The sequence below is a fragment of the Staurois parvus genome, unplaced genomic scaffold (assembly GCF_062004578.1).
Source record: "Staurois parvus isolate SC_StPar_1 unplaced genomic scaffold, SC_StPar_1.0 ptg000018l, whole genome shotgun sequence".
Taxonomy (NCBI): domain Eukaryota; kingdom Metazoa; phylum Chordata; class Amphibia; order Anura; family Ranidae; genus Staurois; species Staurois parvus.
This window is the reverse complement of record NW_028317814.1, coordinates 24,917,299-24,942,159: the sequence shown is the minus strand read 5'-3', so window position 1 is coordinate 24,942,159 and position 24,861 is coordinate 24,917,299. Positions and strand designations below refer to the sequence as shown.

The following is a 24,861-nucleotide window of genomic DNA, read 5'->3' as shown; positions in this document are numbered from 1 at the left end:
TGATCACTCTTCCTCATCAGCACACTATTGCTGAACGGATCACAACCAGGTTTTAAGGACAATCTGACCCGAGGGTGCAGAAGGATCATCCCCTATTCAGCTGTATGTAAGATGTGCCATGATCTATTGGAGGGGGCAAGCACAGACACAAAATGTTCTGGGCCCAGGTTCTGGTCTGCATTGTTCTGCATTTACCTGGAAAAAAAAGGTGAAAACTGGTTATATTTGGTGATTTCAACAGCTACTAATTCTGAAACCTTGTCTTTGATTTCTGCCATTAAATGAATATCGCTCCTCTCATTTTTGGTTTTGTAATAAAAGTGCTGATATGGGATCACCTTTTGTTTCAAGAAGGCAGTGCTGTTTCTAATACAGATGGTTATGTTCTTTTTTTTTCTCTAACATCTCTTTGGTTGATTGTGTTGTTTTACGATGGTATTGTGTTGTTTTCTACCCTATGCATTTCCTATGCACTTCCATGTGCTTTCCCCAGCCTCCGGCAACCTGCCACCTATTTAGCTTCTGCATGGATTGCCATCTCTTTCTCTTCTCTCCTTTCCTCTCCTTCCACTGATTCTCCTCTGTCGTCTTTGTAAGTCTCCCCCTCCGGTTCAGTGTCCTTCCCCCATTCCATTCTGTGTCCTCTCTCACCCTCCCCTCCAGCATGTCTCTCCACCCTCCCGTTTTTCTCTCTCCACTCTACAGTGCTCCCAGGCCTTCTAACATTCCTCAGTGTCTGGCCGTGGCTGGCTCTATGCCCAGGATGGGGGTGGCGCAAAGGGGGGGGGACACGCCTTTATCCCCACATGGCACTAACTGGGTGACCCTCCCTTCTCCAGATTCCCTTAGGAAGGGGGGGCATCTCACATCTCTAAAAAAGAGGGGTATCCTAGAACCCCCCCCCCCCCCTTATCCATCAGGAAACCACACGTGGCATTTGGTTGCACCCTTTCCCTGACAGATCCACACAAGGATCTTTAACCCTTGCTTCTCTGTTAGGCCGGCTGTACTTGATACTGCAGGGAGAGATGCTTTGTAGATCTGCGGATAGGAAAAGGTTAATGATGCAATGCTCTGCAGATGTCTGATGGGAGTAAAGCTGTCTGGGCTGTTTCTAATTCTCTTCTTCTCTCCAAGGACAGTTGGGGGTGCTCTGGGTGTAGCTGGTGACCATGCACTCACTGGACGAGCCACTGGATCTGAAGCTCAGTATATCTAAGCTGCGGGCAGCACGTGAGAAGCGAGATCGGAGTGGAGGGAGCCCCAAGAAACGCATAGTGCACCATGAGCTGATGATACGTGATGATGGAACAACTGTTATTACTCCCATCTGCTCCTCACCCCCACCAGGTGATACCCCATTTACCCTCACTCCTGTCAGGTAATTTGTCAATATCCACACCCCCACAAATGCTTTCCCTTTATCCTAACCCCCACAGATTGTCCCTATAGCCTCACCCCTACCAGGTGAGCCCACTATATCCTTACCCCCTACCAAGTGAGCCCACTATACCCTCACTCCTACCAGGTAATTCCAATATATCCTTACCCCTACTGGATGATCCCACTATATCCTCACCCCTACCAGGTGAGCCCACTATATCCTCACCCCTACCAGGTGAGCCCATTATACCCTCAACCCTATTAGTTAATCTCACTATATCCTTACCCTACCAGATGATCCCACTACACCCTACCAGGTGAGCCCATTATATCCTCACCTCAACCAAGTGAGCCCACTATATCCTCACCCCTACCGGATAATCCCACTATATCCTCACCTCTATCAGGTGAGCCCAATATATCCTTACCCTTACCAAGTGAGCCCACTATACCATTACCCCTACCAGGTAAACCCACTATATCTTTACCCTACCAGGTGATCCCACTACACCCTACCAGGTGAGCCCATTATATCCTCACCTCAACCAAGTGAGCCCACTATATCCTCACCCCTATCAGGCAAACCTACTATATCCTTACCGTACCAGGTGATCCCACTAAACCCTTACCCCTACCAGGTGAGCCCACTATATCCTTACCTCTACCAAGTGAGCCCACTATACCCTCACCCCTACCAGGTAAGGTAAACCCACTATATCCTTACCCTACCAGATGATCCCACTATATCATTACCCCTATCAGGTGAGCCCACTATATCCTTACCCCTATCAAGTGAGCCCACTATATCCTTACCCCTATCAGATGATCCTACTATAGCCTCACCCCCCACCTTTTTCGTCCTTACTTGTATGAAATGATCCCACTACACCCTTACCCCTACCAGGTGAGCCCACTATATCCTTACCCCTACTAAGTGAGCCCACTATACCCTCACCTTTATCCGTTAATCCCACTATATCCTTACCCTACCAGATGATCCCACTATATCAGTACCCTTCAGGGTGACCCCACTATATCCTTACCCCTACCAGGTAATCCTACTATATCCTTACCCCTATCAGATGAGCCCAATATATCCTTACCCCTACCAGGTAATTGCTTTGTAGCCTCAAAAAGTACAAAATGAAATGTTTTCCAAACATACATTTAATACAAACTCCAACACGTTTCAGGGGCCAAGCATCCCCCTTCATCAGAGCTTTTGAAGAGCAACACAGCAACGTTCAGCAGCTTGTTCAAACAGGTCATTTACACCAACTGCTGATTGTTGCTGTGTTAATGCACTATTCCCCAAAAAACTGTTAATTTATTATCTCATATCTTCCACAAGCCTTGATGAAGGGTGCAATGTTTAGCCTCGAAATGTGTTGGCTTTTGTACTATGTTTATGTTTGGAATAAACTTAATTTCAGACTCAAACATTTCAATGTGATGCTTCAATCCCTGATCCAAGCAGAGAACTACAGACAGTGAAAAGCAGAAGTTCGGGTGTTAGGTGGAGGCAGGATAGGCTTCCCTGAAGAGTTGACTTTTCAGGGATAGTCTAATGGCAAACAGAGTAAGAGAAAGTCAGATAGATTGGGGTAGTGTTAGAGGAGTGGATAAGGAGACTATGATAAGGAAGTCATGGGAGAAGTGAAGAGGACAGTTTGGGTGAAATATTGAGACTAGGTTGGCAATGTAGGTCAGAAGAGGGAAGGAGCTGAATAATAAACCCTGAGATTTGCTGCAGCACACTAAGCAAGCAGCTCCACAATACAAGCACATTCACTCATGTTTTGTCTCTTTAAAAACAGTGCAAGTACAGAAAAGTGCCTATTCATCCTGCCAGAAATCCAGTGTATGCCTAGCTTCATTTAGGGGGCTGACAACACAGAACATCATCTACAGTAAGATCCCAAGCAGTGTTGTCAGCCATGCCCCATTCTCCTCTACTGCATTACAGAGCAGATGTGGAGAGGAGGAGGTGTTCTATAGTCAGAAAGGAGAGAAGGTAGGGCTGACAACATTGCTTCAGATTTCAGTGCAGCTTCAGCAGCATTGTTAGTTCAAACAGGAAGGTATGTTTGAGCCCTTTGACCTTTTTTGATCCTGGAGCTAACTTTATCACCTACAGACACAGCACTGAGGCCTGGTTCACACTAATGCAATTTCAGATGTGACTTGGGTTGCACTGAATCGCATGACAATGGAAATAACATTGCTTCCAATGGTGCCTGTTCACATCAATGGAGCTCAGCTGTGATGAGACTTTGGGAAAGGGTCCTGTGCTACTTTGGTGTGATTTACAGTGCTATTTGGCATAGAATATGCAAACAACATCCAAGGTGCAACAAAAGTCACATCTAAGTCACACTACATAATCGCACTGCAAATAAAGTCAAAATCGCATCACAATAGTGTAAACCTAGCCTAACACCTCTCTGCTTTGATTTTCACAGGGTACCTGCCTCGTTTCCGAGAAGGGGACAGCTCCCCTTTTTCTTCTCCTCCAGTGGTGGACCTTAGCCTCTCTCCACCTTCTGGGATGGACTCCCCCAGCCGTGCATCCTTGTCCCCGGAGAGGATGACCGGAATGGATACCCCACTGGTGAGTTTCAGTCTTATATCTGTTGTGCATTATGTGGCTATCATATAGGAAAGAAACCTTCTGTATTTCCGCTAAGTCTCATAGTGCAATTGGTTTTCCAGTAGAAAAGTAGACCTACACTTTAGAACAGGAAAGTCTACAAACTTTCTAAACAAAGGGCCTGGATACTGTCCTTCAAACTTTAGGGGGCCAGACTGTGGCTGGTAGGAGTAGAAAAAGCCATTCTGTCAATGGGAGTAAGCAATACCCTATCATTGGTTGTATTGGGAGGAATAGTGCCCCATTGCTGGTATCAGTTGGTGGAATAGTGCCCCATTATTGGCATCAGTAGAAGGAATAGTGCCCCATTGTTGGCATCAGTTGGTGGAATAGTGCCCCATCATTGGTGTCAGTGGGAGGAATAGTGCCCCATCATTGGTGTCAGTGGGAGGAATAGTGCCCCATCAATGGCATCAGTGGAAGGAATAGTGCCCCATTGTTGGCATCAGTTGGTGGAATAGTACCCCATCATTGGTATCAGTGGAAAGAATACTGCCCCATTGTTGATGTCAGTGAGAGGAACAGTGCCCCATCATTGGTATCAGTGGGAGGAATAGTGCCACATTGTTGGTATCAGTTGGTGGAATAGTGCCCCATTATTGGCATCAGTGGAAGGAATAGTGCCCCATTGTTGGCATCAGTTGGTGGAATAGTGCCCCATCATTGGTATCAGTGGGAGGAATAGTGCCCCATCATTGGTGTCAGTGGGAGGAATAGTGCCCCATCATTGGTGTCAGTGGGAGGAATAGTGCCCCATCATTGGCATCAGTGGAAGGAATAGTGCCCCATTGTTGGCATCAGTTGGTGGAATAGTGCCCCATTATTGGTATCAGTGGCAAGAATAGTGCCCCATTGTTGGTGTCATTGGGAGGAATGGTGCCCCATCATTGGCATCAGTGGGAAGAATAGTGCCCAAAAGGCTGGATAAAGCTAAGCAAAGGGCCACATCTGGCCCTGGGCCAGTTTGGAGGGCACTGCTGTAGAATAAAAAGATCCCAGAAAAATCCTCCTTGGTTGTCATTTTATTGAATTTCTTTACCATGGTGACAGCCATGATTTGTGATCAATGAAAATCTCTTACACTTAAAACTGATTGAGAGACTAAAGGGATCAAAAAGCCGTCCAACTGATTTTGTGCATAGCACAGTGAAGATTTCTGAGAAAAGAAGCTATTCACATGTCTCATTCCATCACATATCCCAAATATAAGAGGATTATACCTCCTTTCAGGACAATGGGCAGAGCTATGCAAACTATTACTTTGTTCTCCTGTCAGCCATATTCATATTCAGAATCGCTGGAGTATAGTGCAAATATAGCTTAAAGTGGTCCTAAAGGCTCAAGGTTTTTTACCTTCATTCATTCTATGCATGAAGATAAAAGCCCTTCTGTGTGAAGCATCCGTCTCAATTCCCCCTAATACATATCCAAGCCTCATCATGATCCAGCAATGTGAACGAGAGCCTTGGCTCTCCAGGGACTCTCCCTCCTCATTGGCTGAGACAGCAGCAAGAGCCATTGATTCCCGCTGCTGTCAATCACAGCCAGTGAACCAATGAGGATAGGGAGGGAAGACCGAGCTGTGGCTATTTGTATGAATGGACATGCAGAGCAGTAGCTTGGGAGTGAGCCTGCTTGGGTGCCCCCGTAGCAAGATGCTTGTTCTGGGGGCACTTGGCAGGAGGGAGGGGCCAAGAGCGACAACCGAGAAGAGGAGAATTGGGGCTGCTCTGTGCAAAACCATTGCACAGAGAGCAAGTAAGTATGACTGGGTTGTTATTTTTTTTTAATTGCCTTCACTTTAATACTGTAAATTGCTAATTATACTGTAATTGTTGAAAGAAAAGATTTACATTTTGTGGCTGCACTCATTACAATCTACAAAGTTATTAGTAAATCTAAAGGTGATTGTATAGTCAAGGTGTGTGGTCTCATTCACACGGGCGTACTTAAGCATGCGCCCATGCGAGAGCTGTGTTTGCCCGCAAGGAAATGCACAGGTGTTCTGTGAATCCCCATGCAGATAGTCTCGTTAATGTCAATTAGGATGCAGTGGCTGCACAGACACAGCCGCTGCTCCCAATATAACAGCCGTGTGGGTGCGTGTCACGGAACGCAGATAGAGTGCATTTACGAACACGCACACACGCACCTGCACGTATGTCAGATTGGGAGCAGCGGCTGTGTCCGTGCAGCTGCTGCATCTCAAATGACATGAATAGGACTGCCTGCACTGGGATGCAAGGAACATCTGTGCATCGCCGCGCCGGCACACATGGCCCTCGCACGAGTATACGCTTGAGTATGCCCATGTGCAGGAGGCCCAAGGGGCTTTGTTGATGGGCCTGGGCTTGTGTTGCTTGCTTGTACATACATTCTGCTTGTAGCTGACATCAGTTTGAGATGCATCATTCATAGTTCATTTATAGGTGCATTCAGGGGCGGACTGACCATTCGGGGACTCGGCCACTGCCCGAGGGCCCAGGGTCAGTAGGGGGCCCCATGAGAAGCCCCTGGTATCTTTCATAGGTTTTTTTGAGTGTGGGCAAGGACACAGGGGCCCCCTGATCTCTTATTGCCCGGGGGCCCCATGAGTTATCAGTCCACCCCTGGGTGCATTGGACTTGCATTTCTAAATTGGCATCAACCTGCTTCAAGCTGCTTTTGCATTCTCATTGATTTGATGGGGCTTAGAAGCGTCTCTGACACCAACAAAAGTCTGTTGACACTGGCCCTAATTTTTGTTACAGCAAACCAGACAATGCTTTGCAACACACAAATGTTCTTCATTTCATTTTTCACTCACATTTTGTATTTCAGTGTTATTGAAGTTTTCCTAAAGGTCATAAACCTTGCTAGAAAACATCATACAAACATAGACCGTGCCAGAAATATCTTCGTTCTCTCTTCTCTAACAAGTTCTCATGTCTGTGATTTTATCCCGAATTACCTGTCCCATCATTGCATTTCATGAGCTCTTATCAACACATAGATATATTAAAGCCCAATTGAACTCTTAGTTTAAATCACTGAAATACATTCCAAGTACATTAACACCCCAGTCGCGCCGCTGAGATTTAAAATTGCGAGATATGTGTGCAATTTTCAGTGTGATTTCTGAAGACTTTATTGCTATTTGTGAAGATTTTCAACAATTTCATGCAATTTGCAGTGCGATTTACATTAGGGATGCATCGAAATTTCGGGCACAGAAACATATTGGCTGGAAGTAACCCTATCGGCATTTTGCTGATAGGAAAAATGTAGCCGATACAGGTGCCGGTACTTCAGATGTGAGGGGGGCGCTGAGAAGGGTAGGAGAGGAGCAGTGTATACAGTGACTGGCTGTCAGTATATGTGGGTGCCGGTTTTTAAATGTAATTACCGGCTTTTTTTTTCTTCACTATAGCTCACAGAATTAGCTGTCACTTTCCCCCCAGCTAAAAGAAGAAGTTTCCTTTTACTTTCCGGAGATAAAAGAAACAAAGTTTCCTTTAGCTCCGTGGAAAGTGACAGCTAAGTCTGTGAGCCATAGTGAAAAAAAAAAAAAAGCCGGCAATTGCATTTAAAAATCGGCACCGACATATAGTGACAGCCAGAGAGGGAGCCTCTCTGTATACACTGCGCCTCTCCTGCCCCCTCCTTGCACACACTGCCCCCCACCCCCTCCCCCCTACAAAGAGGACTTGTCACTCATATGCTATCACATAGGGGACTATTGGTCCCCACCCCCACATACGCAGACATTTCAGTTTTGGTTCGGTTTTCAGCCACATGCATTCTGAATTTTCGGTATCGGTTTCGGCACCAGAATTTTCATTTTGGTGCAGCACTAATTTCCATTCTATCCTATGTATGTGAAATCGTAACAAAACTGCAGAAAAAGTAATGCAAGAACTACTTTAGAAATCGCGCGGCAGCAAATCGCACATGTTAAGACACTGCCATTCACATTCATTAGATGAAGAATAGAGAATTTCAGGTGCGATTTCAATTCACAAATTGCACCTGAAATCGCACTGGTGTGACCGAAGCAAGGGGTGTTTAATGTATTATAATTAGTTTACTTTCTAAAGCAGCCACGGAGGGGAAAAAAAACCTGTCCCCTGCCAGGACGCTGCAGACAAGATCCATTGCTCTCTATGGGGAAGTAGTGGTCTCTCTGCAGAGGTCTGACATGCCACCTACTGAGTCAGACACAGAGCTCTGACTTATCCTCTGTGATTTCAGAGCTCTGACTCAGTAAGCAGCAAGTCAAACCTCTGCAGAGAGATTATTTATTTATTTATTTCAGATACTTCTATAGCAGCGTCAATTTACTCAGCACTTTACATATATATAATACATTCACATCAGTCCCTAACCCTCAAGGGGTGTACAATCTAAGGTCCCTAACTCACATTCATACATACACATACTAGGGACAATTTATACAGGATCCAATTCACCTACCAGCATGTCTTTGGAGTGTGGAAGGAAACCGGAGTACCTGGAGGAAACCCGCGCAGGCACAGGGAGAACATGCAAACTCCAGGAAGGTTGTACTGTGGTTGGTATTTGAACCAATGATCCTAGTACTGCCAGGCGGAAGTGCTAACCATTTATTCACTGTGCTGCCCCATCACTGACCTAAAGTGCAACATACCCCCTGATGGGTCACATCTATAGCTATGTGGTCAGCAAAGCACTGGCTCTGTGATGATGAAAGAGCTCTGACTCTGCAGGGGGCATGCTCAGCATTAAGAGCCCATGCTCACTGTATATATTAAAATGCCACTAGCTTTAGCTGTAGAATGCCGTGCTAACAGTGCAAGTTTTGTCACATTTTTAGCGGTTTTCAGCATTTGCAGGTTTTTTTTTTTGCAAAACTGTACTCCCACAAAAGCTTGAGGCTCACAAAAACTCAAATGCCGGTTAGCCGCATTTTGCAACGTTTTTCAGCGTTAGAAACTCCGAATTCCTGGGTTTTTTCCAGCCTGAAAATGCCCCTGCCAAAAAACATTGATAAAACCCTATGTGTGCATGGAGACATAGGATAACATGCTGGGGGGTTTACTGGCTGTAGAAAAAAAATTCTGATACCTGTAAAAACTCTCAGTGTGCATGAGGCCTAAAGATTAGCTGAACTGAATTTGTTCTCTCTTGAGAAGAGATTAACAGGGGGAATATGATCTCCATGTATAATACATAAGGGGGGATATGATCACCATGTATAATACATAAGGGGGATATGATCTCCATGTATAATACATAAGGGGAATATGATCTCCATGTATAATACATAAGGGGAATATGATCTCCATGTATAATACATAAGGGGGGATATGATCACCATGTATAATACATAAGGGGGATATGATCTCCATGTATAATACATAAGGGGAATATGATCTCCATGTATAATACATAAGGGGGAATATGATCACCATGTATAATACATAAGGGGGATATGATCTCCATGTATAATACATAAGGGGGATATGATCTCCATGTATAATACATAAGGGGGGATATGATCACCATGTATAATACATAAGGGGGATATGATCACCATGTATAATACATAAGGGGGGATATGATCTCCATGTATAATACATAAGGGGGATATGATCTCCATGTATAATACATAAGGGGGGATATGATCTCCATGTATAATACATAAGGGGGGATATGATATCCATGTATAATACATAAGGGGGGATATGATCTCCATGTATAATACATAAGGGGGATATGATCTCCATGTAAAATACATAAGGGGGATATGATCTCCATGTATAATACATAAGGGGGGATATGATCAACATGTATAATACATAAGGGGGATATGATCACCATGTATAATACATAAGGTGGGGATATGATCTCCATGTATAATACATAAGGGGAATATGATCTCCATGTATAATACATAAGGGGGGATATGATCTCCATGTAAAATACATAAGGGGGGATATGATCTCCATGTATAATACATAAGGGGGATATGATCACCATGTATAATACATAAGGGGGGATATGATCAACATGTATAATACATAAGGGGGGATATGATATCCATGTATAATACATAAGGGGGGATATGATCTCCATGTATAATACATAAGGGGGATATGATCTCCATGTAAAATACATAAGGGGGATATGATCTCCATGTATAATACATAAGGGGGGATATGATCAACATGTATAATACATAAGGGGGATATGATCACCATGTATAATACATAAGGTGGGGATATGATCTCCATGTATAACACATAAGGGGGGATATGATCAACATGTATAACACATAAGGGGGGATATGATCAACATGTATAACACATAAGGGGGGATATGATCAACATGTATAATACATAAGGGGGGGTGTGATCTCCATGTATAATGCATAAGGGGGGATGTGATCTCCATGTATAATACATAAGGGGGGATAGGATCTCCATGTATAATACATAAGGGGGGATATGATCAACATGTATAATACATAAGGGGGGATATGATCTCCATGTATAATACATAAAGGGGGATATGATCACCATGTATAATACATAAGGGGGGATATGATCACCATGTATAATACATAAAGGGGGATATGATCACCATGTATAATACATAAGGGGGATATGATCTCCATGTATAATACATAAGTGAGAATATGATCTCCATGTATAATACATAAGGGGGGATATGATCTCCATATATAATACATAAGGGGGATATGATCTCCATGTATAATACATAAGGGGGGATATGATCACCATATATAATACATAAGGGGGGATATCATCTCCATGTATAATACATAAGGGGGGGATATGATCGCCATGTATAATACATAAGGGGGATATGATCACCATGTATAATACATAAGGGGGGATATGATCTCCATGTATAATACATAAGGGGGGATATGATCTCCATGTATAATACATAAGGGGAATATGATCTCCATGTATAATACATAAGGGGGATATGATCACCATGTATAATACATAAGAGGGATATGATCACCATGTATAATACATAAGGGGGATATGATCTCCATGTATAATACATAAGGGGGGATATGATCTCCATGTATAATACATAAGGGGGGATATGATCACCATGTATAATACATAAGGGGGGGATATGATCTCCATGTATAATACATAAGGGGGGATATGATCTCCATGTATAATACATAAGGGGGATATGATCTCCATGTATAATACATAAGGGGGATATGATCACCATGTATAATACATAAGGGGGGATATGATCACCATGTATAATACATAAGAGGGATATGATCACCATGTATAATACATAAGGGGGATATGATCTCCATGTATAATACATAAGGGGGGATATGATCTCCATGTATAATACATAAGGGGGGATATGATCACCATGTATAATACATAAGGGGGGATATGATCTCCATGTATAATACATAAGTGAGAATATGATCTCCATGTATAATACATAAGGGGGGATATGATCTCCATGTATAATACATAAGGGGGGATATGATCTCCATGTATAATACATAAGGGGGGATATGATCTCCATGTATAATACATAAGGGGGGATATGATCTCCATGTATAATACATAAGGGGGGATATGATCTCCATGTAAAATACATAAGGGGGATATGATCTCCATGTAAAATACATAAGGGGGATATGATCTCCATGTATAATACATAAGGGGGGATATGATCACCATGTATAATACATAAGGGGGGATATGATCTCCATGTATAATACATAAGTGAGAATATGATCTCCATGTATAATACATAAGGGGGGATATGATCTCCATGTATAATACATAAGGGGGATATGATCACCATGTATAATACATAAGGGGAGATATGATCTCCATGTATAATACATAAGGGGGGATATGATCTCCATGTATAATACATAAGGGGGGATATGATCTCCATGTATAATACATAAGGGGGGATATGATCTCCATGTATAATACATAAGGGGGGATATGATCTCCATGTAAAATACATAAGGGGGATATGATCTCCATGTATAATACATAAGGGGGGATATGATCAACATGTATAATACATAAGGGGGATATGATCACCATGTATAATACATAAGGTGGGGATATGATCTCCATGTATAATACATAAGGGGGGTATGATCTCCATGTATAATACATAAGGGGGGATATGATCAACATGTATAACACATAAGGGGGGATATGATCAACATGTATAACACATAAGGGGGGATATGATCAACATGTATAATACATAAGGGGGGATGTGATCTCCATCTATAATGCATAAGGGGGGATGTGATCTCCATGTATAATACATAAGGGGGGATATGATCTCCATGTAAAATACATAAGGGGGATATGATCTCCATGTATAATACATAAGGGGGGATATGATCAACATGTATAATACATAAGGGGGATATGATCACCATGTATAATACATAAGGTGGGGATATGATCTCCATGTATAATACATAAGGGGGGTATGATCTCCATGTATAATACATAAGGGGGGATATGATCAACATGTATAACACATAAGGGGGGATATGATCAACATGTATAATACATAAGGGGGGATGTGATCTCCATCTATAATGCATAAGGGGGGATGTGATCTCCATGTATAATACATAAGGGGGGATAGGATCTCCATGTATAATACATAAGGGGGATATCATCTCCATGTATAATACATAAGGGGGGATATGATCTCCATGTATAATACATAAGGGGGATATGATCACCATGTATAATACATAAGGGGGGATATGATCACCATGTATAATACATAAGGGGGGATATGATCAACATGTATAATACATAAGGGGGGATATGATCTCCATGTATAATACATAAAGGGGGATATGATCACCATGTATAATACATAAGGGGGGATATGATCACCATGTATAATACATAAAGGGGGATATGACCACCATGTATAATACATAAGGGGGATATGATCTCCATGTATAATACATAAGTGAGAATATGATCTCCATGTATAATACATAAGGGGGGATATGATCTCCATGTATAATACATAAGGGGGATATGATCTCCATGTATAATACATAAGGGGGGATATGATCACCATGTATAATACATAAGGGGGGATATCATCTCCATGTATAATACATAAGGGGGATATGATCTCCATGTATAATACATAAGGGGGGATATGATCTCCATGTATAATACATAAGGGGGATATGATCTCCATGTATAATACATAAGGGGGGATATGATCACCATGTATAATACATAAGGGGGGATATGATTACCATGTATAATACATAAGGGGGATATGATCACCATGTATAATACATAAGGGGGGATATGATCTCCATGTATAATACATAAGGGGGATATGATCTCCATGTATAATACATAAGGGGGGATATGATCACCATGTATAATACATAAGGGGGGATATGATCTCCATGTATAATACATAAGTGAGAATATGATCTCCATGTATAATACATAAGGGGGGATATGATCTCCATGTATAATACATAAGGGGGATATGATCACCATGTATAATACATAAGGGGGGATATGATCTCCATGTATAATACATAAGGGGGGATATGATCTCCATGTATAATACATAAGGGGGGATATGATATCCATGTATAATACATAAGGGGGGATATGATCTCCATGTATAAGACATAAGGGGGGATATGATCTCCATGTAAAATACATAAGGGGGATATGATCTCCATGTATAATACATAAGGGGGGATATGATCACCATGTATAATACATAAGGTGGGGATATGATCTCCATGTATAATACATAAGGGGGGTATGATCTCCATGTATAATACATAAGGGGGGATATGATCTCCATGTATAATACATAAGGGGGGATATGATCAACATGTATAACACATAAGGGGGGATATGATCAACATGTATAACACATAAGGGGGGATATGATCAACATGTATAATACATAAGGGGGGATGTGATCTCCATGTATAATGCATAAGGGGGGATATGATCTTCATGTATAATACATAAGGGGGATGTGATCTCCATGTATAATACATAAGGGGGGATAGGATCTCCATGTATAATACATAAGGGGGATATGATCTCCATGTATAATACATAAGGGGGGATATGATCAACATGTATAACACATAAGGGGGGATATGATCAACATGTATAATACATAAGGGGGGATATGATCTCCATGTATAATACATAAGGGGGATATGATCTCCATGTATAATACATAAGGGGGGATATGATCTCCATGTATAATACATAAGTGAGAATATGATCTCTTTTCCTTCTGACGTAAAAAGTGCCCCCTTGTCCTCTGTGATGACCTTAAAGTGAATAATTCTACACCGAGTTCACTATATGGACCACATATGTATTATACATGGAGATCATATCCCCCTTATGTATTATACATGGAGATCATATTACCCCTAATGTATTATACATGGAGATCATATCCCCCCTTATGTATTATACATGGTGATCTCCATGTATAATACATAAGGGGGGGATATGATCTCCATGTATAATACATAAGGGGGATATGATCTCCATGTATAATACATAAGGGGGGATATGATCACCATGTATAATACATAAGGGGGGATATGATCACCAAGTATAATACATAAGGGGGGATATGATCAACATGTATAATACATAAGGGGGATATGATCTCCATGCATAATACATAAGGGGGAATATGATCTCCATGTATAATACGTAAGGGGGGATATGATCACCATGTATAATACATAAGGGGGGATATGATCTCCATCTATAATACATAAGGGGGATATGATCTCCATGTATAATACATAAGGGGGATATGATCTCCATGTATAATACATAAGGGGGGATATGATCGCCATGTATAATACATAAGGGGGGATATGATCACCATGTATAATACATAAGGGGGGATATGATCTCCATGTATAATACATAAGGGGAGATATGATCTCCATGTATAATACATAGGGGGGGATATGATCTCTACGTATAATACATAAGGGGGGATATTATTTCCATGTATAATACATAAGGGGGGATATTATCTCCATGTATAATACATAAGGGGGGATATGATCACCATGTATAATACATAAGGGGGGATATGATCGCCATGTATAATACATAAGGGGGGATATGATCACCATGTATAATACATAAGGGGGGATATGATCTCCATGTATAATACATAAGGGGAGATATGATCTCCATGTATAATACATAGGGGGGGATATGATCTCTACGTATAATACATAAGGGGGGATATTATTTCCATGTATAATACATAAGGGGGGATATTATCTCCATGTATAATACATAAGGGGGGATATGATCTCCATGTATAATACATAAGGGGGGATATGATCTCCATCTATAATACATAAGGGGGGATATGATCTCCATGTATAATACATAAGGGGGGATATTATTTCCATGTATAATACATAAGGGGGGATATGATCTCCATGTATAATACATAAGGGGGATATGATCTCCATGTATAATACATAAGGGGGGATATGATCGCCATGTATAATACATAAGGGGGGATATGATCACCATGTATAATACATAAGGGGGGATATGATCTCCATGTATAATACATAAGGGGAGATATGATCTCCATGTATAATACATAGGGGGGGATATGATCTCTACGTATAATACATAAGGGGGGATATTATTTCCATGTATAATACATAAGGGGGGATATTATCTCCATGTATAATACATAAGGGGGGATATGATCACCATGTATAATACATAAGGGGGGATATGATCGCCATGTATAATACATAAGGGGGGATATGATCACCATGTATAATACATAAGGGGGGATATGATCTCCATGTATAATACATAAGGGGAGATATGATCTCCATGTATAATACATAGGGGGGGATATGATCTCTACGTATAATACATAAGGGGGGATATTATTTCCATGTATAATACATAAGGGGGGATATTATCTCCATGTATAATACATAAGGGGGGATATGATCACCATGTATAATACATAAGGGGAGATATGATCTCCATGTATAATACATAAGGGGGATATGATCTCCATCTATAATACATAAGGAGGGATATAATCTCCATGTATAATACATAAGAGGGGATATGATCTCCATGTATAATACATAAGGGGGGATATGATCTCCATGTATAATACATAAGGGGGGATATGATCTCCATGTATAATACATAAGAGGGGATATGATCTCCATGTATAATACATAAGGGGGAATATGATCTCCATGTATAATACATAAGGGGGAATATGATCTCCATGTATAATACATAAGGGGGGATATGATCTCCATGTATAATACATAAGGGGGAATATGATCTCCATGTATAATACATAAGGGGGGATATGATCTCCATGTATAATACATAAGGGGGGATATGATCTCCATGTATAATACATAAGGGGGGATATGATCACCATGTATAATACATAAGGGGGGATATGATCACCATGTATAATACATAAGGGGGATATGATCACCATGTATAATACATAAGGGGGGATATGATCTCCATGTATAATACATAAGGGGGGATATGATCTCCATGTATAATACATAAGGGGGATATGATCTCCATGTATAATACATAAGGGGGGATATGATCACCATGTATAATACATAAGGGGGGATATGATCTCCATGTATAATACATAAGTGAGAATATGATCTCCATGTATAATACATAAGGGGGGGATATGATCTCCATGTATAATACATAAGGGGGATATGATCTCCATGTATAATACATAAGGGGGGATATGATCACCATGTATAATACATAAGGGGGGATATGATCTCCATGTATAATACATAAGGGGGGATATGATCACCATGTACAATACATAAGGGGGAATATGATCTCCATGTATAATACATAAGGGGGGATATGATCTCCATGTATAATACATAAGGGGGAATATGATCTCCATGTATAATACATAAGGGGGGATATGATCTCCATGTATAATACATAAGGGGGATATGATCAACACGTATAATACATAAGGGGGGATATGATCTCCATGTATAATACATATGTGGTCCATATAGTGAACTCGGTGTAGAATTATTCACTTTAAGGTCATCACAGAGGACAAGGGGGCACTTTTTACGTCAGAAGGAAAAGAGACTTAAGATCCAAATATGGAAAGGCTTCTTCACAGTTAAAGCTGTGAAAATGTGGAATAGACTCCCTCAAGAGCTGGTTCTGGCCAGCTGAGTAGGTTGTTTTAAGAAAAGCCTGGATTATTTCCTAGATACACATAAAATAACTGGATACTAGCATTTATAACTAAACTAAAGTTGATCCAGGGAATATCCGATTGCCTCTTGGGGGATTAGGAAGGAATATTTTTCCCCAGCAGGAGCAAATTGAATCATGCTTTATTGGGTTTTTTTGCCTTCCTCTGGATCAACTGTGGGTACTGGATAATGTATATGGAGGTTTTCTATTTGTATGTGGTTTTTTTTTCTGTTGGTTGAACTGGATGGACCTGTGTCTTTTTTCAACCAGATTAACTATGTGACTATGTGTCAGACCTCTGCAGAGAGGACACTGCTTCCCCACAGAGGGCAAGGATTCCACTCTGCAGCATGGGATTATATACTCAGGCTGTAACTGCTTTTTAAAGTTCAACATACCCTATGCTGGATCACCCCTATAGCTCTGCAATTAGCAAAGCTCATGCTCCATGATGATTGGAGAGCTCTGGCTGTGACTCCGCGGGGAGTATGTCAGACCTCTGCAGAGAGATCACTGCTTCCACACAGAGAGCAAAGGTCCCATTCTGCAGCATGCTGGCAGAACACAAGATTTCCTACTCTTCTTTCATAAGAAAATAACTATTAAGAATTTAACTGCTTCCCGACCACCCTATAGCAGATATACTGCTACAGGGCGGCACGGGTGCGCAAAATAACATACAGTCATGGCCGAAATTGTTGGCACCCTTGATATTTCTCCAGGAAATCATGTATTTCTCACGAAACGTATTGCATTAACACATGTTTTGCTATACACATGTTTATTCCCTTTGTGTGTATTGGGACAAAACAAAAAAAGGGAGGAAAGAAAGCAAATTCGACATAATGTCACACAAACCTCCAAAAATGGGCTGGACAAAAGTATTGGCACCCTTTCACAACTGCGGATAAATAAGAATGTTACAAGCATGTGATGCTCCTGTAAACTCACCTGGGGCAAGTAACAGGTGTGGGCAATATAGAAATCACACCTGAAAGCAGATAAAAAGGAGAGACGTTCACTTAACCTTTGCATTGTGTGTCTGTCTGTGCCACACTAAGCATGGACAACAGAAAGAGGAGACGAGAACTGTCTGAGGACCTGAGAACCAAAATTGTGGCAAAATATCAACAATCTCAAGGTTACAAGTCCATCTCCAGAGAACTAGATTTGCCTTTGTCCACAGTGCGCAACATTATCAAGAAGTTTGCAACCCATGGCACTGTAGCTAATCTCCCTGGTCGTGGACGGATGAGGAAAATTGATGAAAGATTGCAACGCAGAATAGTCCGGATGGTGGATAAGCAGCCCCAAACATGTTCCAAAGACATTCAAGCTGTCCTGCAGGCTCAGGGAGCATCAGTGTCAGCGCGAACTATCCGTCGACATTTAAATGAAATGAAACGCTATGGCAGGAGACCCAGGAGGACCCCACTGCTGACACAGAGACATAAAAAAGCAAGACTACAGTTTGCCAAAATGTACTTGAGTAAGCCAAAAGCCTTCTGGGAAAACGTCTTGTGGACAGATGAGACCAAGATAGAGCTTTTCGGTAAAGCACATCATTCTACTGTTTACCGAAAACGGAATGAGGCCTACAAAGAACAAAACACAGTACCTACGGTAAAATATGGTGGAGGTTCAATGATGTTTTGGGGTTGTTTTGCTGCCTCTGGCACTGGGTGCCTTGACTGTGTGCAAGGCATCATGAAATCTGAGGATTACCAAAGGATTTTGGGTCGCACTGTAGGGCCCAGTGTCAGAAAGCTGGGTTTGCGTCCAAGATCCTGGGTCTTCCAGCAGGACAATGACCCCAAACATACGTCAAAAAGCACTCAGAAATGGATGGCAAAGAAGCGCTGGAGAGTTCTGAAGTGGCCAGCAATGAGCCCAGATCTAAATCCCATTGAACACCTGTGGAGAGATCTTAAAATTGCTGTTGGGAAAAGGTGTCCTTCCAATAAGAGAGACCTGGAGCTGTTTGCAAAGGAAGAGTGGTCCAAAATTCCGGGTGAGAGGTGTCAGAAGCTTATTGATGGTTATAGGAAGCGACTGATTTCAGTTATGTTTTCCAAAGGGTGTGCAACCAAATATTAAGTTAAGGGTGCCAATACTTTTGTCCAGCCCATTTTTGGGGTTTTGTGTGACATTATGTCATATTTGCTTTTCTGCCTCTGTTTTATATTTGTTCCAATACATACAAAGGGAATAAACATGTGTATAGCAAAACATGTGTTAATGCAATACCTTTTTTGTGTGAAATACTTGATTTTCAGGAAAAATATCAAGGGTGCCAACAATTTCGGCCATGACTGTATATATATGTGATTTTGCATTTCCGGGTAGGGGGCGCGCGCAAGCCCTACCCGTGCCGCCATTTGTGGTCGTGGCTGTCAATCACTGGGTCATGCCAGTGATTACTCACCAGCTCCCGGTGATTACCGGGCATCTCCGATGGGGAGGAGAACTGTTTGTAAACAATACAGTTCTCTACCCTGTCAGCTTGTGCACACTGCTTTGGATGGCTGTGCACAGCACAGCCATCCAAAGCAGTGTGATTACAGTGAAGAACAAACACAAATTCACAAGTAAAACAGCACACAGTTAACCCTTTGATCGCCCCTATGTTAACTCCTTCCATCCCAGTGTCATTAGTACAGTGTCAGTGCTTTTTTTAGTACTGATCTCTGTATTGGTGTCACTGGGGATGTCAGTGACACCAAGTCAGTTTCCCCCAGTGTCAGAATGCCTGCCACAGTCCCGTTTAAGTCTCTGAACGCCGCCATTATTAGTAAAAATGTAAAAAAGAATTAAAAAATCCCAGTATCTATACCGCCATTTGTAAACGCTATCACTTTCACGTAAACCAATTAATTTACATGTGTAGGGATTTTTTTTAGCAAAGACATGTAGCAGAATACATTTTGGCCAAAATTTATGATGACATTTGATTTTTTTGATTTTTTTACTGGCCATATCCATCACCATTACAATTTCTATGCTCAAGGAATAAGTATACCTTTGCTTTTTATGAAATAAAGGCAGGTTTTACAGATCTTTCTAGATGTTTTCTTATTTTCATATGACTCAATCTGTTTTAGCAAAATACTTTTCACTTTCAAATATAAGTTCATCTTAAATTACTGTGAAGCAAAGCAGAAAGAGGCGCACCAATAAACTATCATTTTATTGAATAAAAAATATACAAACTCACAAACAAGGAAAAAGCAGATCCTCAAAGGAACTTGAAGTGTGGAGCCAGTGCGAGTCACATCATGAGGGTAGACTCTCAAAGTGAGGCCGACGCGTTTCGAAGGGGGACTCCACGCTTCAAGTTAATTTGAGGATCTGTTTATGCTTGTTACACTTCCTTGTTTGTGAGTATATATTTTTTTTATTCAATAAAATTAGAGCTTACTGAGCTATATTGAGAAGTTTGTGTTCTCAAATGCGTGTTGTTATCACACATCTGGTGAGTGCGCAATTCTACTATTACCTGACACATCACCATATGATTGGAGATAGGAAGTGGATCACCATACCCTGAGATCTTTACATTGGATCTTCACTTTTCCTTTTGGACTTTGTCATCATACTAAGCACTATTAGCCAACTTGAGTGGCATTACGCTTATTTATTTATTTATTCACTTTGTCACTTTGTGGACTTATTTATGTCATTATCTATGGTCACTTTATAAGCATTACTATCACTTTACGGATTATTTTGGAACAGTAATATATTTATTTATGTATTTCTGCTGGTTTATAATTGCCTTTACGGTTTGTATTTGCATTTGTTGCACTTAATTTTGATATTTTGATCTCAGCGTTGCACATACTCTTTACATTATTGATTTGGAAGGATTTTTAGTACCTTTTTGGTGTCACAGCAGCTTGCCTATAGCGCTCACTTTATCCTTTTTGTACTACATGATTTGCAGTTGTGAAAGTGACATGTTTCGTGTTGAAATGGAAGTAATGTAACATTCTTTTGTTTCCGCTGTGTGATGAGACACTCAGCTAAAAGGTGGGAAGCCTCGCTTTCCTCATTCACCGCATGCGCTGCTAGTAATACAGAGTCATATCAGACCTTACTGAGCTTCAAAGAGGGCAGATTGTTGGTGCCTCTTAGCTGGGGCCTCTGTGACTGAAGTTGCCAATGTATTTACTGTTTGGCGAGGTACAGTCAAAGGTTATGACGGCATATACAGTTTCTGGGAAAACGTCTAGTAAGCACAAGTGTCGGCGACATGGTCAAAGAGACTAAAGGACATTGCGCAGAATTGTGACCCGGAATAAGAAAACAACTGCTGCAAAAGTGACTGCAGAGCTCAATCTCAGTCTTCCAAAGCCTGTGTCCACAAAAACTGCGGAGGGAACTCTGTAAGAAAGACATTCACAGGTGAGCTGCAAATGCCAAACCACTAGTGACCGATTTTAGTGCTCAGAAGAGGACAGAGTGGTGCAACACCCATAAATCATGGACTATCGGTCAACGGAAGACTGTAATGCGGTCCAATGAATGGAGCTTCACACTGTTCCCAACCACCGGATGTGATTACGTATGGAGAACACCATCCCAAGCTTATGACCAGGACTGTCTTGTGCCAATGGTAAAGCATGGTGGCGGTGCAATCCTGGTTTGGACAGCTATATCTTGGTATTCTGCAGGCCCCATCATCACCTTGAAATGTAGAGTCACTGCCAGTGACTAATTACAAATTCTGGCTGACCATGTGCACCCCATGGTGCAGACATTGTTTCCCAAAGACAATGCCATTTACTGGGACAATAATGCTCGAGTCATACAACTGGTGTTCTCTAACTGTGGTGTGATGAGCATGCAGATAAAGACTTGCACCTTCCCTGGGCACCGCAGTCGCCAGACATCAATATCATAGAGCCACTAGGGACCATTTTGGAGAACAAGATTCGGGCTCATTTTCTTCATCTCTGCGAGAACTGGAACAATTTTTACATGAAGAGTGGTATCAGATTCCATTATCTACCATCCAAGACGTATATTTTTCTGTTCCCAGGAGAATTCAGCTCGTCTTGGATGCCAAGGTCGGTCCAACACCATATTAGGTAAAGATTTTGTTCTTTTACCTGCTGTTTCCATACTGTTGTCTAACCTCGGTATATAGGCCATTTAAAATCTCTGCTTTAAATTAAAATTTTTCGGCTTTTATACAAATGCTTTGGTATTATTACCACCTGAGTCACTGACCAGAAGAAATATGAGGCGCTGTACACAACTGAAGATTTTGGTGGTATGTAGTAGAAAAAAACTGCTGCTTGCTGCATCTTTGTTGTGATTTTAAGCAAAACAGGCATCACATAAAGATGAACTAAAAGGCATTTAAAGCGCACAATGGGCACACATTGCACCGCACATAAAACATGCAGATCTACATGGTGTCTTTAAGTACAATTTCACATTTTCAAAAAATCTCCCAGACCCCCTCCCTACCCGCCTCATCACTTCAGGTCTTCACCCCCCCACCCCCTTGCAGATCTGTATTCTGTCCTCCAACAGCTTTGGTCTCCCGCACTGTCCCAGGCGGGAAAAATCCAGTGCCAGACTGCTGCACTAATGAGGCTTGCATGGGATGTTGCTCCTGCTATACAGGTCTATGATATGTCAGTGGGCAGGTGTGGGCAGCCCGGCACTAGATGTTTACTGGCTGGACTGCGAATGGTGCAAAAATCGCAGCTGTCACAGGAGGTATCTACAGATCTGTGTGGGAAAGGAGGGAATTGAGATGGGGCTTGCACTGAACCGTTGACTTAGCTGGCTGTACATCTGTAGAATTGGATAGAAATTTTTCATTTTTAAAATGTTTGTTTGATTATCTTCGACCAGAATGAGCAAAAAAATTGAAAGAAGAGGATGGAAACTTTTTGTTGAATAAAATGGGAGTGAACGAATTTCGGATAGTTGAATTCGCTCCCGGACGAGAAAAAGTCTTATGCACATGCACTTGTCAAAGTTTACCCAGAAGTAGCATGTTCAATCTATGAAAATCAAGACATTGATATGGTACTTGAATGAAAAGTCAAGTTTGAAATTAGTCAATTCTCCAGGTGTTAGGCCAGCATTACAAGTATAAAGCCAGGAACATTTTCAGAAGACCACCAATGGAAGCCTACATACTTCTCTCTTGGCAGATACTTTAAAGCGGAGCTCGAGGCAGGTATCCAACAATGTCTGCACCCGAGCTGACTCTTCAATCGACTTCAGGTGCAGGTGCCGGCATCTTCAGTGAGGGAAACCAGCAGTGAAGCTTTGAGGCTTCACAACCATTCTCGTATTGCGCATGTGCGAAGCATGCTGCACTTTGTGAATGGTCCCGCAGTCTTATAGGACCTGTGAGATGTCCCAGAAGGCTGCAGGGGAAGGGGGTCGCAGAGCATCTGACAGGAAGTGGGAGCGGGTACCTGTCAAAACCAGATACCTTCTCCCTCAAATTGTGGCAGTAGAGGGGGTAAACAAGCAGAACGTCCCCTTTTGGGTGAAGTTCCGCTTTAAAGTGACCCTAGACGGGCAGATATCTCTGATGAGTGCTTGTCCTTGCTGAAATCTCACCTTCACTTCACTTTTTCTCACCCCTCAGGTGATTTCCTTTTTTGGCATGCAGGCCATAAAAAAATATTCCTCATTTAGAAAAAGGGGAACAGTGATTCCCCAAACTATATTTAAAAGCCTTTAAAGTGTACACTATATTGCTAAAAGTATTGGTCGGCCTGCCTTTACACGCACATGAACTTTAATGGCCTCCCAGTCTTAGTCCGTAGGGTTCAATATTGAGTTGTTCCCGCCCTTTGCAGCTATAACAGCTTCAACTCTTCTGGGAAGGCCGTCCACAAGGTTTAGGAGGGTGTCTATGGGAAGGTTTGATCATTCTTCCAGAAGCACATTTGTGAGGTCAGGCACTGATGTCGGATGAGAAGGCCTGGCTCACAGTCTCCGCTCTAATTCATCCCAAAAGTGTTCTATCGGGTTGAGGTCAGGACTCTGTGCAGGCCAGTCAAGTTTTTCCACCCCAAACTTACTCATCCATGTCTTTATGGACCTTGCTTTGTGCACTGGTGCGCAGTCTTTTTGGAACAGGAAGGGGCCATCCTCAAACTGTTCCCACAAAGTTGGGAGCATGAAATTGTCAAAATTGTCTTGGTGTGCTGACACTTTAATAGTTCCCTTCACTGGAATTAGGGGGCCAAGCCCAACCCCTGAGAAACAACCCCACACCATAACCCCCCCTCCACCAAACTTTACACTTGGCACAATGCAGTCAGGCAAGTACCGTTTTCCTGGCAACCACCAAACCCAGACATGTCCATCAGATTGCCAGACAGAGAAGCGTGATCGGTCACTCCAGAGAACACATCTTCACTGCTCTAGAGTCCAGTGGCGGCGTGCTTTACATCATCACTGCATCCAACGCTTTGCATTGCACTTGGTGATGTAAGGCTTGGATGCAGCTGCTCGGCCATG

The 24,861-nt window shown here is 41.9% G+C and overlaps 1 protein-coding gene across 6 annotated transcripts in view; it reads left to right on the top strand.

Moving 5' to 3' along the window:
- Positions 1-24,861, top strand: part of GLIS2 (GLIS family zinc finger 2) — an 88,672-nt gene that overhangs the window by 44,627 nt on the left and 19,184 nt on the right. For 3 of the 6 annotated variants that reach the window (XM_089683398.1, XM_089683393.1, XM_089683374.1), the window contains 2 exons: positions 1,143-1,350; positions 3,846-3,994. In XM_089683398.1, the coding sequence (XP_089539524.1) occupies positions 1,173-1,350; positions 3,846-3,994 (327 nt within the window). In that variant the 5' untranslated portion in view covers positions 1,143-1,172. Of the gene's footprint in view, positions 1-1,137; positions 1,351-3,845; positions 3,995-24,861 lie in introns of all 6 variants that reach the window. The other 3 variants (XM_089683386.1, XM_089683382.1, XM_089683365.1) reach the window with 1 other exon arrangement.